Source organism: Drosophila ficusphila, unplaced genomic scaffold (assembly GCF_018152265.1).
Source record: "Drosophila ficusphila isolate 14025-0441.05 unplaced genomic scaffold, ASM1815226v1 contig_414, whole genome shotgun sequence".
In the NCBI taxonomy this organism is placed as follows: Eukaryota; Metazoa; Arthropoda; class Insecta; order Diptera; family Drosophilidae; genus Drosophila; species Drosophila ficusphila.
The window spans coordinates 7,099,468-7,113,597 of NW_025064328.1; the positions used below are offsets into that span (position 1 = coordinate 7,099,468).

A 14,130-nucleotide genomic window follows, 5' to 3' on the forward strand; every position below is an offset into this window, starting at 1 on the left:
TTGGTGGCATCGTGAGCTCAGTAATGCCAACACCCGCGCGCTTTTGGCCAGAACGCCGGCCGCGTCATTCGGAACTCGCACGTCATAGTTTATTATGCGCCAGGCGGTGCCATCGATATAGCTTCGATATAGTCGCAGACAAAGTCAGAGTCTCAGAGTCACAGTGTGGCAGTCAGAGTCAGGGCCCCTGCGATGCGGCAGTTTGATTAATGAATCCGCCTGGCTACTGTTCCCCCTCCTGCCGAAGATCTCAATAATTACATCTAATGCTGGTCCCACTCCACTCTGCTCCAAACAGCTGGTCCCACTCCACTCTGCTTCGCTCCAAACAACTGGCCGATCACTTGCCTTGCCTTGTCATCCGACTCGATGGCTCTTCAGTTAATGCCAGATTAAGTCGTAACTCCGACAAGTGGCTACAAATCGAAAGCAATTACATTGGGTTCTCAACAACTATATCAATGGAACTGGTGTCGAAATTTATTGATATCCCTTTAAGACGACACAAACCTCATTGATCTTGTTTAAATAAATGGATGACATTTTTATCAAAATTAATGGAGAAATATTACAGTCAAAAAGTATCAGAAGATAGTACCTAATATTACTTATTTTGTCTTCGATAATTACGTAACATTAGTTTCCAAACTTATAATTATTCGTTTGATATTATTTTAGTATTATATTTTTGATATTATCTATTATCTTTATCTATATATATAAAAGCAAGTTGTGTTAGTTCCACCACTTATAACTTAAGAACGGCTGAACAGATTTGGCTGAAAATTGGTAGGAAGGTAGCTTAGAGCCCGGAATAGGAGTTAGGGTACTTTTTATTCCGTTCGACATACCAAAAATCGCATATAAACTGAGTTATTACCTCATCAAACTGACAAGCACACACTACCATAGCATTTTAACTCAATTTTTTTAAAGTGAGTAGAAATTATTTGTGATTTTGGTGAATTGAAGTGAAGTGAAGTTTTTCGTGCTTTTTGTGAATTGAAGTGAAGGGAAGTTTAATTAATAATGCCGCGACCAAGACGATCGAATCTTTCCCGACAAAGCCGTAATGCAAGAAGACTACAAAATACTGCAAATGGAAGGTCTGAAGAAGAACAAAACATTGAACGTGAACAGAACCGCGTTAGAATAGGTCGACTTCGTGCTTCTCAATCAGCAGAGCAAAGAGAGGCAATCCGTAATACGGCTCGGTTGACAATGCAGAATCGTCGAGCTTACAACAGAGGTCAAGAAATAGATCATTTGCGACGCAGAAGAAATTTATCAAGTGCTGATTTGAATCGAGCAGCGTTTCAATACGATTGCATCACTGATTACAGCTTGCATCCTAGCGTTTGCATTGGGCAAATGGACGTTGTTTGCGAGTATTGCGGTGCACTGAAGTTTTCCGGAGAAACGCCTGGATTATGCTGCTTTAATGGTATGTCGAACGGAATAAAAAGTACCCTAAGTCCTATTCAGATACGCACATTATTCGCTATCATAATTTCGACATGTACTCCCTCAAACCCATGTAACCTGTGGCACAAATACAAGGATAATATGTCAGAAGATATTTTACATCAAATTCGTGTCAGTTCCAGAAATCACGACATTGAGATGAATGAGGAGATACATAATCGGGCTTTACTCTTGATCGAAGATATGTGTTACCTCATGTGTGGTAATTTATTAATCAGGTTGGGAATGCCAGCGACATATCCGGCGAACTTTGTTCTGCCTTTTTTTGGAAAAAATTACAAAAATAATCAAAAACCTACATTAATATTTAATTTTTATTTCTGTATTTTGGTACATAGGCGTCGATCAAGTTGTTCTTCCATGTTTCATTGCTTAATGATACATCTGCTGAAGATTTCTCGAAGCAATTGCTGACTATCGGCAATGGTCAAGTACCTGTCGATGAATCGAGCGGATTAATATCATTTCGAAATAATTTTTGTAAGTGGTAAGCCAGGCACGTCCAAAGAGTTTAAAAATTTAATTGAATAGTTGGTGGCTTCATCTTCATTTGTGACTCAGTCAATAGATTTGAATGAATGCATTGTTCCAATGATCTTATTTTGAATTATGTAGTTCAGGTCATCAACATCTTTATTCTTAGCCGCTAAAATGGCTCTCTCACTCAACCATTACTTATTTTTGTAGTTAGAAATAATGTTTGCAAATACATTGTTGATAAGTTCCTTTTTTGATGAGACAAAATTACAAAAATTATTTCGAAATGATATTAATCCGCTCGATTCATCGACAGGTACTTGACCATTGCCGATAGTCAGCAATTGCTTCGAGAAATCTTCAGCAGATGTATCATTAAGCAATGAAACATGGAAGAACAACTTGATCGACGCCTATGTACCAAAATACAGAAATAAAAATTAAATATTAATGTAGGTTTTTGATTATTTTTGTAATTTTTTTCCAAAAAAAGGCAGAACAAAGTTCGCCGGGTTTGCTAGTTTTAAATAAGTTGTGATTTTAAATTGAAATGTTAGATAAGTTAGGGTATTTCGATGCGTGATATTCACTCAAGAATTCTGATCTTAAAATTCCGTTACCAATTTTGGCTTCCGTTCTACGCCTTCCGTTTTCGGTAAAGGCTTATGCAATATCCGCAGCCGCGATTCGAGCGATTCTGGCCAGCGTTCAAACGCCAAACTCACTGACATGCCCGGCATCCCAATGAGTTTTCACTTTCGGCCAGGCTCGTCGAAGGTGTGTTCACCTTTGCGGAGCAGATAGCAAATAGCAGATAGCCGATAGCCGATCTATCGCGGGCGATTTGAACTTGAGTGCTGTGGGGCAGGCGTGCGAAAAATACGGTTAAGCGACACTGTACCAGTTAACCTTTAAATTCCGTTAAGACGGCGGCCGCAGTGGAAGCCGCATCTCGGCCAACTGGCCATCGATTGCGGTCGCGATAACCGGCCCAGAAAACAAACAAGGCAGCAAGGCAGCAAGGCAGCAAGGCGGCAAGGCGGCAAAGTGGCGAGCATGCAACAAGTGGCAAGAAGTTGCCCTACCGCTCGAATGACCTTTAAGGACGTTGGCGAAATTCCGCGAGTAAAGAAGCCGCCCCATCCTGAATGCGAATCCGAAACCGAAGCCAAAAGCTGAAGACCCCTCGCAGCCCGCTCGAAACTCGTCCCACGGCAATTGGCCGGCAGCAAACGAAACCGAAAACTAAACGGGTTTGCTGTCATGAATGCCAAAACGAAATCGAAACTGAAAATGAAAACGAAACAAAGCTGAAAACTGAAAACGCAGAGAGATGTAAGGCGATCTGGTCCAAAAGCGGCCAAAAGCTGCACGCGTTTTAGCTGCCACAAAGTGTTGCAATCGCAGTCGCAACCACGCTTGCCACCAGTGGACACTTTACAGTGGGCAGTTGCCACGAACCACCGTTGCACTACCACCACAAATCCCCCATTCGTTAACTGGGTTATGGCGAATTCCATTTGGGGGGCAGGCCTCAAGAGCAGTCGCTGGTCATGGAGTTGTCAACCTTCTTCGGTGGCCGTTTTGCATGGGGAGGCTGTTGTTTCTGTCTTTTAATTTAGGCTCTTACATGAAGAGAAATAGAAAAGTGGTCAAGTTTGCCTACGTTTTCTTTAATAAATCGTCCTATACCTACTATAATTTTAGGGATTTGTGGGAATATTTGATAAACTTGAAAGAGAAAAGACTTCCTTAAAGCGAACATTTACTATTTAAAAACAAAAGTTCATCTTTGAACAATATAATTTAAAATCGATATTCAATTTTTTTTAAAGAAAATTTTAAATATTATATTCAGAGCAATATAAAATTGGGGCAAACAAAAATTGAAAATCGTTATGTTAGCCGTTCTAGTTGTTTGGAGTGACTTCCGAAAACTGAATTTTAAACTTTAATAGACCCCAGGCAAGATTATTGATCTCATTTCTCCCTGTGCAACCGTCGCCTTGGGGGTCTCGTTGGATTTATATAAATGACTGCTGGCCATAAGTGGCCCAGGGTGTATTGCTTCCACGGAAGCTGCGCCACTGCCAGCAATTATGGTATCAAATTTCCACCTATTGCCCATACGCCGTGTACGCCGAGGGAAAGGCAGCAACTAATTAGACTGCCACTGCCACCTGAATTTCGCAATTCTGCCACGCCCACACAGAGGCGCAGCCGCCCCCTCCGGTGGCAGTGACTCAACCACCTCAGCCTCCAATTGCAATTTCCCCACCGCGAGGCGGAGCAAAGCGAAAGAAGAAAATTCATTTGCAGTTGCATAAATGTTTGCACACACTTTTAAATTGAATTAAATCCGCGACTCAGGCTTGCGACTCGTGGACTCGTTGCCACACTTTGCTCGAGTTAGCATATGCCTGATAATTGGCGAAGACAAAACAAAACTAATATGTGTAGAAGTGCCTCCATGAAGACATTCACCTGGAATTCGGCCAGACGGCGGATCAGTTGTTGACTTCGGCTCGACGCAAATGGATCAGGGATTAGTCTCGAAAACAATGGACCAGTGAACAGTTAATCGAAAAATGGTACAATTCTAAAATAAGAGCATAAGAGCAAATATTTCCATGCACATAATGTATCAATAACTTGAGATGAATGAGCGTGAAAGTATTTTAAATACATACATGTATAAGTGGCAAGCTTAATTTTTGTATATAAACTCTTTAAGAATATCTCAAATAAATATATAGTTGATTGTTAAAATGTTTTTCTCAAATGAAAATAAGCCCATTTTCAAAGGTATCGGTTTATGTTTTATTAATATCAACTTTCTTAAAAAGTAGGAAATGAATTAAGGTCACGCCACAATTTATATGGTTAAAACTACCAAAATTTAAAGCTGCATCGTGCTTGAATGAGTTGCTAGTAAACAAAAAACAAAAATTTTGCAAGTGCCGGGAAAATACCTAAACTTTTTTGTGTCGGCCGATAACATAAAGTACAAGATAACACCTCCGATCCGGATTGCATCGAGTGAATTTCCATTGCCGCGACGTGAGCAAAAATACGGATTCCCCGCCGGGCGGAGATTACGATGGTCGGCCAGTTGTTCGTGGACGTGTTAAAATTTTGTTTTCTCTTGGAGTGATTTTTCAAACCTGATGTACTTGCTCGTCGGGTAGCCACAGTAAACTTGGCCAACTTCCAGAGCGACAGCGGGGAAACAGAAGCGCTTTCAATGTCAGCGGCGGAAAACGTGTGCGGCAAATTAAAAAGCACCGCCGATCGATGGATTTTCTTTCAAAAATTAGCACACACCCAAAAGTTGAACCCGTATTTGGGGGGCACACAATATATAATACATAAGCAAAGTGTTTCAAGGCCGGGTTGAGCGGGAATTTACAACCAGTAGTCGATTTCTCATCATTTTGCATATCTTTGGCGAATTTATGGTTTTTTTTTTTATAATTTATTTATTTGTTATTTATTATTTGTTGCGTGTGCGTGAGCATGTTGGTGCGCGGCATCATTTGCAAATTAGCTTATAGACAGAGGCGTCTCCCCCATTGGCGTCAAAATCGGCAAGTTATTCCGGCACCTTAGAGGCCCAGGTTTCAATTCATATCCACCCACGGCATTTTACACCACAATTGCACTTCATTTGGCATGGCAAGCCAATAAAACCGTTACACTCCAACTCCCACAAGCCAGAGGGAAATGTAGAAAACTGCACCTAAAAAAAACCTACTCATATTGGTAAAATGTTTAATATTTTTCTCAACTGGCAAATATTTTTGTTTAGATATCCTCAAATTATTATAATTATAATATTATATTATAAACTTCTGATCATGACTCTTAGATACATATTTGGAGAATCAAAAAAAACGGATTAGACTATGTGCAAAAATTTGTTAAAAAATTAGTTGAGATGGATGACCATCATCATTTGGTTTTTTGCAAACAAATCTAAAATTATCACGCACAAACTCTCAAGTTCTGCTTCGTTCGTTCAATATAATAATTCCTGACTATTAGCTAAGCGAATATCTAAGATATTATTTCCATTCAAACTGGCTAAGATCGGGTTTTTAAAAAGACTTAATATTTAATTCATCATCATTTATTCACAATTTTTTTGTGTGCATCGCTCGTAGCCAATATACTTGCAAATGCCGGAATGCGGTAATTGCCCCTCGGCCTCCGACTCCGTCATCTTTTGCCGATTACGTCTTGCCTTTTCACAGTACTTTGACTGATAAACAGCAGCAGTTATAATGAATACACATCTGTAAACATACATCTGTACATATATATCCCCGACTTTGAACGGCATCACTAACCTCAGACAAGCGAATCATCAAAAAGGGAGAGAAAAGAAGCCGGAAGGCAAAAAATGTACCGCAAAGTTGTGTTCATTTCAATTTCTCACTTTGATTGTGTGTGTGTCTGGTCGAACTTAAAATACAGTATATATTAGATAAGAGGGGCTAGTAGATTATACAATAGCTTAAAAATAAATTTGTCAGGCTAAAATACATGAAAACATTTTGTACTATTTAAAGGTTTTAATGGTTTTATAAATGAGCAATTTTCAACCACTTGTGATAATTTCTTGATATTTATAAGGAAGTATTTGTACTTCAATACAAAAAATACTTTTTATATAAAAAATTTAAAAGAAATAAAATATAAGAATGAAAATATTATTTAAATATTTTATATAATATATATATGACGTGAAATTATTCTTATATTTTAAAGCAAAGAGTACACATCACCCCACGCGAAATTACATTTTAGGGTACTATTTTAAATTGAAATTTATAAACAGGTATCCACTGTAATGGGTTGAACAGAAAAAGAAATGATCACCCGGATCGAAAACAATGCAGCTTGAAGCGTACCGCAAAATCGAGAAAAAATTCCAAAACACGTCGCAATCACAATAAGATGCAAAAATAGGTGTGCACAAATTTTCGCAGGCAAAATTGTTTGTTCGCCTTGTTTGCCACAGCTCAATTACACACATGCCGAGGCGAGTGTGTGTTGAAAGCCCTCCCAGACACACACAAAATTACACTTGAATGCCCTTTTAATGACCGCATTGCGTATTCGCCGCTTTCACTCTTGAAATTCGATAAGCGATTCAATCTGTCTTTTGACACATTCGAGTATTTAGTCAGATTTGGTAACCACCTTGGCCAAGAGAACTTTGCCCGGCTTAATTAAAAGTGAATGTGAAGAAACTTCTCTGCACATGTAATTTTCAGTACGGAAATTACTTCATTTCCGCCGGAAGTTGCTGCTGAATGTGTCGAATTTTTTTGAACGCAGTAAGCCCTTTACTGTTAAGATATTAATTTAGATACATACATATAGACATGCTGACCTAATGCATTTTCTGTCGCCAGTGCACCTGATTGAGTGAAATTTCCAAAAGTGTTTCATAACATTTAACATGCTTAGCGAGAATTGGCAAGAAAAAAATATACGATAAAAAACATTAACAAAAAAACTGTTAACGTTTTGTTTTTAAGTCTGCCTTTTGCTTTTTTCGCTGTTACTGAAAAAGATTTCAAGGTTGTGTCGCTAAAATGAGACGTGCGGGAAAAAAATGAAGATGCGCGCACAGGGGAACAACAAAAACAAAAACAAAGCTTAGTGGGTCAAATTTTTGTGCGTTGGTGCCCTTTTTGTTGGTTTTTTTTTTTTTTTTTTATTTTTGTTTAACATACAGCCCCGCCCTGCTCAACTGCAAATATTGGCGGGCATGAGATGCTGGTATGAGATTTATGTTTAAACTTTTGGTGACCTGAAATACTCGAACGAGCCTTAGCTTGGTTTTGACTCAAATAGATCGTTGCGATTATGCGTGATTAAAATGATCATAATCAATGTCAAGAGAAGATCATCAGCGGTCGTTGATGGTCAGAGATTTACATATAACCAAAGCGTTGGTACCATCAAATATTAATTAACTTAATTGCAGGCTCAACCGGCATTTAGTGACGATCTTTTCTCCCCTAAAAAGCCCCTTGTGGCATTATAGGTAACGAAACTATGTTTCAGTTCAGCCATTCCTATTTTTATACACCTGTAGAGGGAATTATAATTACACTCAGAGCATTTTTTGGGTTAGAATCTTATTCATCAATTACAATATAATTATAATAACGAAATCTAGATTTATCCAGATTTTAATTTTAAACAAATATATATTGTAAACTTGCACCTGAGTGAATAAAATATTTTATATGTGTCTAAAGGGTTATAAAACTGGTTGAAAGGTGGCATTTATAACTAAAATACCAATTGTCCCTACTCTGCAAAACTAATCGTAATATTTTATTCACAGCCATCATCACGACCCGAATCGGACTTCACGCTCGACCTTCCGAGGGCCGAGCAGCTGCGCTTGAAAATGGAGAAGGAGAAGAAGTTCCGCCAAAGATGCCGCTTCATCACCACGTTTCTCAGCCTGGTCTTTTTCCTGCTGACCGTAATGGTGGTGAGCCTGGTTTTGACCCGCGGCAAACGGATGTTCGGCAGCATGATTTGAGGATCCCGATCACCGATCGTTACCGGTGGCTATAGCCACACAAGTAACCCTTTAGATCCGACTCTGCTAAATCGAGAGACGGCAGAGCATTACAAACTACAGTGCCAACCACAAATGTAACACGTTAGCGAAGCTCAAGTTTAGTGTTAGTGGTAGTCGTAAGTAAGGTCACCGTGGTTTAATTGGCAGGGCAGGACCGCCACAGCCGCAGTCGCAGTATTCTTAATAAATTATTTATGTGATCCTAGTTGTTAAGTCCGAGTGAGTGCATTTGTTTTTGTGCGTACGCGTTTACTACCTGTATCCAACCTATCGTTTGTCAAACCTATTGTTAAGCCCATCAAACTGTATTAAGTCTAAATATATTACTAGAGTCCTGTGAAAGAATGGAGAATAAACAGAATAACGAGTACATATAATATAACATTTATTAATATGGAACATCCACGCACAGGCGAGTTGAAAGCATCCGTACTTTTGAGATTTTTGAGATTAATGCCTTCGGGCTTCAGCGGCATCTTCGTACTTATAGACATACATATATCATCATAATCGATATCACAAGTGGTTTTGTTTTCCTTTTGATTCGTTAAACCTGAACCAACTGCGAGTGGGAGAAATGCACAAAACTTAGTTATTAGTGGGTTTTGAGGGCTGACATCTACAGCGCAAATCTACAAAGCGTTAGAAGCTACGAAAAAAGGCAAGTTCTGCGGAGAAGTGTCGAGAAGGGCGGTGCGGCCAAGTGGATCTTTGGCGTGTACTCATGTTTGCTGTCTCATAATATGCGTATGTTCTGGCGATTGACCTCGAACAGGGTGTGATCCTCCTCGTCGCTATTCACGTCCTCAATGGCCATCGGAAGTGGAGTCAGCTCCTGGTTGGCCCGGTCGCCCTGCACGCCGTACTTGCGCTCCGCTCGCGAGAGGCGTAGACTGCAAAGATTAGTGTGATTATTCTTATAAATTTCTGTTGCTGGTATCAAGACAGCGGTCAGGAAGTTCACAAAACTGAAAACTAATATGAAAGTTATGAATCATTTTTCATATATGGAATTTTAGATTTAAATCAATGATTATTCATTAGGGTCGAGAGAGAATTAGGATGCAGTTGGGAATAAAGGTAAAATATTGAATACAAAATAATACTGACTAAACAATATACACGCTTAAAATGAAAATTTCCTAATTTAATCTCTATTCTTCGTCCAAGACATTCTATGAATCATAACCAGAACCCCGAAAAATCATGCTCCCTTCAACTCACCGGTAAACTCGCATTACGAGGAGCAGAATAGCCGTACTGGTGATGCCTACTAAGATGTAGACCACGGCTTGCCCGGGAAAGTCCAAGTCGGAGGACATGCGGCTCAGTTCGACGTGGACATCGTCCTCGGGAACCCTTCCGGATGCTTTGGGGGCTGTTACCCTTGAATTAGCCTGTGGAGCTGTTGGTTCAGCTGGTGCGACCGGGGCAGCTTCTCCCTTGTCCACAACCACCATGGAATCCTTCGGGCCCGCCGGAGGGTCCTCGGGCAGCGCCTTCTTCACTGACTTGCGCTCCTCCTGCTTGATGGTCGCTGCTTCGCCAACCGGCGCACTCTTCTCCGTAATTTCTACTGCCTTTTGGGGCGCCTGTGTGGCTGCTGCGTCACAGGATTGCTGACGGAACAGTAGCAACAGCATCACTGCTGCCACTAGGTAAAAGCAGCGACAAAACATTTTGTCTTATATTACTGAAAATCGCTACAAAATTTAACCGCTTTTTGGATAAACAATGACCTTTTAAATTTCTTTACTGTTTTTGTTTTGCTTAGTGCGTCAGGGTTGCCACTGTAGAAAAGCAACTTAGATAAAGAAACAATTTGAGCAAATTTTGTGGTTTAAGACACGGGAACTTAGGCATATTTGCACAGCAGTGGCTCGGTCACTCTATATCGGAAGGCATCTATCGATGTTGGCAAATTTTCGAGCACATCGATAGTAACGAGAAATCATCGTTTCTCGTTCCAGCTCTAGTTAGTAATAAACGAAAGTTAGTGATTTTCACAGAAAATAAGTTGATTTAATTATATCCCAATTTAAAAATCCAGCTTTTAATTTAGTTTAGTTTTAAACAGCGTCTGGCAACAGGTAATTTTGTGGCACAGTCTGTGCAGTTGCAACTCCAGACGAAATAACGAGCTCTGAAAATGGCGAACAAAAGAGAAAAAGTGTGTGTGCTCCAAGAGGGAAATCAAATCACTACGTCACAAAAAACCTAGGCCAATGGGGAAATTTTAAATGCAATTTGCAGTTAGATGAAAGTCGAGAAATCCTGAAAATAAAAAGTGGTGAATTGCAGTGTAATCGTTATGTGCGCTGACTTTTTTCTTTTGGTTGAAAGTACTTTTGTGTGTGTGAAGGCGAGGGCGACTGCATGTCTGTGTGTGTGTGTTTATTTAACCAGGAAGTTGGGTTTTTGAACACGATCTATCGATAGGCGGGGGCAGTAACGGGGCTGCACTTGCTGTCCGATTGCCAATACCCCTTATTACAGGGTATTTACGAGCATTTTGCATCGCATTACACCTTGAGAGTAATGCTGACTGAGCTTGTGTGTGTGTGTATTCCGCAAGCCTCTCTTTTATTGCTGTGACATTGGATCATAATAGGCGACCTCGGCTCGTCACTTTTTACGTGTCGAGGCATACCACATTCCCATTCCGTTTTTGTACCGTTTCGTCTCGTTCGTAGATCGAAATTTTAAATTCAAAAACCCGAACACTGATTCGCCAAGATTCCGGCCACAGCTCCCAGGACGAGAGCCGCCAAACGACGCCACCTGGACAGCAGCAGCAATCCCCCGTCGCCCGCGCAGGATCCGCCACACAGGGTCATAGCCACTTCCTCCAGCTCAGCGCCTCTGCAGGCACAGCATCCTCCAGTGGGAGAAGGCAAGAGGTCTTTGCCACCCCCCACCGTCACCGCCGCTAAAATGAACCGCTCCAGCAATGCCCAGACCACACAAAAGCTCGTTAACCTGGACGACATTTGGAGAGAACTGGTCGAGGGCATCCTTCAGGTATTTGAGCACGAGAAGTCCCTCACCCGCAGCCAGTACATGCGATTCTACACGCACGTATACGACTACTGCACTAGCGTAAACGCTGCGCCCAGCGGTCGGAGCAGCGGGAAGACCGGAGGAGCACAGCTAGTGGGCAAGAAGCTCTACGACCGGCTGGAGGCCTTCCTCAAATCATACCTGAGCGAACTGCTTACCAAGTTTAAGGCCATCAGTGGCGAGGAGGTGCTCCTGTCACGGTACACCAAGCAGTGGAAGTCGTATCAGTTCTCCAGCACCGTGCTGGACGGCATCTGCAACTACCTAAACCGCAATTGGGTAAAACGCGAGTGCGAAGAGGGTCAGAAGGGCATCTACAAGATCTACCGCCTGGCTCTTGTTGCCTGGAAAGGACATTTGTTCTTGGTGCTCAACGAGCCCGTCACCAAAGCAGTGCTCAAGTCCATCGAGGAGGAACGCCAAGGCAAGCTCATTAACCGGTCGCTGGTGCGCGACGTCATCGAGTGCTATGTTGAGCTCAGCTTTAGTGAGGAGGACGCCGATGGCGATCAGCAAAAGCTGTCTGTGTACAAGGACAACTTTGAGAGCAAGTTTATCGCTGACACGTATGCCTTTTACGAAAAGGAGTCGGACGCGTTCCTGTCCACCAACACGGTGACCGAGTATCTTAAGCACGTCGAGAACCGGCTAGAGGAGGAGAAACAGCGCGTGCGCGGCCTGAACTCTAAAAACGGACTCTCCTATCTGCACGAGACCACGGCGGAATGTCTCAAGTCCACATGCGAGCAGGTGAGACTGCCAACCACCTAGAGTTCAAAAGTTTGGATTTTAACTAAATCAATTTTTTCAGGTTCTTATTGAAAAGCATCTGAAGATATTCCACACCGAGTTCCAGAATCTGCTCAACGCAGATCGAAACGATGATCTAAAACGGATGTACTCGCTGGTCGCCCTCTCGCCCAAAAACCTAACAGATCTTAAGTCCATTCTTGAGAACCATATACTCCACCAGGGCACTGAGGCCATTGCCAAGTGCTGCACCACCGACGCGGCCAACGATCCCAAGACCTACGTCCAGACCATCCTGGATGTGCATAAGAAGTACAACGCTCTCGTGCTGACGGCGTTTAACAATGACAACGGATTCGTGGCCGCCTTGGACAAGGCATGTGGCAAGTTCATCAACTCTAACGTGGTGACGACAGCCAACAGTGCCAGCAAGTCGCCCGAGCTGCTGGCAAAGTACTGCGACCTGCTGCTTAAGAAGTCCTCAAAAAATCCCGAGGACAAGGAGCTTGAGGACAATCTTAACCAGGTCATGGTCGTGTTTAAATATATCGAGGATAAGGACGTCTTCCAAAAATATTACTCCAAGATGCTGGCCAAGCGTCTGGTGAACCACACATCGGCTTCGGACGATGCCGAGGCCATGATGATCTCCAAGCTGAAGCAGACGTGTGGATACGAGTACACCGTTAAGCTGCAGCGAATGTTCCAAGACATTGGTGTCTCGAAGGACCTGAACTCGAACTTTAAAGAGTATCTGGCCAGCAAGAACGTTACAATGGAAATTGACTTTGGAATTGAGGTCCTGTCTTCGGGCTCATGGCCCTTCCAGTTGAACAATAACTTCCTGCTTCCCTCTGAGCTGGAGCGTTCAGTGCGACAGTTCAACGAGTTCTACGCCGCCCGCCACTCCGGTCGAAAGCTTAACTGGCTGTATCAAATGTGCAAGGGCGAGCTGATCATGAACGTTAACCGCAATAACTCCTCAACCTACACTCTGCAGGCCAGCACCTTCCAGATGTCGGTGCTGCTCCAGTTTAATGACCAGCTCAGCTTCACGGTCCAACAACTGCTGGACAACACACAGTCACAGCAGGAGAACTTAATTCAGGTAATATTAAATCATTTTTGACTTTCTAGCCGGTTACTTAAGGAAATCTCCTTTAAGGTATTGCAAATATTGCTGAAGGCTAAGGTGCTGACTTCCAGCGGCAATGAAAACTCGCTAACGCCTGAGTCGACGGTAGAATTGTTCCTGGACTACAAGAACAAGAAGCGCCGCATTAACATTATCCAGCCGCTGAAGACTGAACTTAAAGTGGAGCAGGAGACTGTACATAAGCACATAGAGGAGGACCGGAAATTGCTGATTCAGGCGGCGATCGTTCGCATTATGAAGATGCGCAAGCGACTCAATCACACCAATCTCATTTCGGAGGTGCTTAACCAGCTGTCGACGCGCTTTAAGCCCAAGGTGCCCGTGATCAAGAAGTGCATAGACATCCTGATCGAGAAGGAGTATCTGGAGCGGATGGAGGGACACAAAGACACATATAGTTATCTCGCTTAAGTTTATGTTAAATGTAATACGTTCGCTGTTTCATCTATGCCAGCCATTAAAATATCATCAATATACTTAGAGGTCGTGTAGACCCTCCGCGCCCCCTTTTCCCCCGCCCGAAATAAACTGCCGCCGAAACATTCGAACTGTTAGCGAGCTAAAAATACTCCATGCTTGGCATTATATGTAT

The 14,130-nt window shown here is 42.3% G+C and overlaps 3 protein-coding genes across 5 annotated transcripts in view; 2 read left to right on the plus strand and 1 right to left on the minus strand.

Annotated features, from left to right (window-relative positions):
* The window catches only part of LOC108101529, a 28,985-nt gene extending 20,037 nt beyond the window's left edge, over positions 1–8,948 (plus strand). The window contains 1 exon segment of the mRNA XM_017205901.2: positions 8,327–8,948. Within this exon segment, the coding sequence (XP_017061390.2) occupies positions 8,327–8,530 (204 nt within the window). The 3' untranslated portion in view covers positions 8,531–8,948.
* LOC108101534 lies at positions 8,941–10,378 on the minus strand. 2 transcript variants are annotated; one of them, XM_017205911.2, is made up of 3 exons: positions 9,797–10,378; positions 9,339–9,465; positions 8,941–9,134 (listed from the first exon to the last, which is right to left on the minus strand). In XM_017205911.2, exons 1-3 carry the CDS (start codon positions 10,249–10,251, stop codon positions 9,120–9,122), a joined length of 597 nt encoding a protein of 198 aa, XP_017061400.1. In that variant the 5' UTR covers positions 10,252–10,378; the 3' UTR covers positions 8,941–9,119. The 2 variants fall into 2 exon arrangements, with proteins under 2 accessions (XP_017061400.1, XP_017061398.1); XM_017205909.2 differs by having other exon boundaries at positions 8,941–9,465; positions 9,797–10,377.
* Positions 10,379–10,485: 107 nt separating this feature from the next.
* On the plus strand, positions 10,486–14,018 carry LOC108101530 (cullin homolog 1). Of its 2 annotated transcripts, none has more exons than XM_017205903.2 (4): positions 10,486–10,564; positions 11,266–12,382; positions 12,444–13,490; positions 13,548–14,018. In XM_017205903.2, the coding sequence occupies exons 2-4, from the start codon at positions 11,507–11,509 to the stop codon at positions 13,947–13,949; spliced, it is 2,325 nt and encodes a 774-aa protein (XP_017061392.1). In that variant the 5' UTR covers positions 10,486–10,564; positions 11,266–11,506; the 3' UTR covers positions 13,950–14,018. The 2 variants fall into 2 exon arrangements, with proteins under 2 accessions (XP_017061392.1, XP_017061391.1); XM_017205902.2 differs by having other exon boundaries at positions 10,511–10,662.
* Positions 14,019–14,130: the final 112 nt, after the last annotated feature.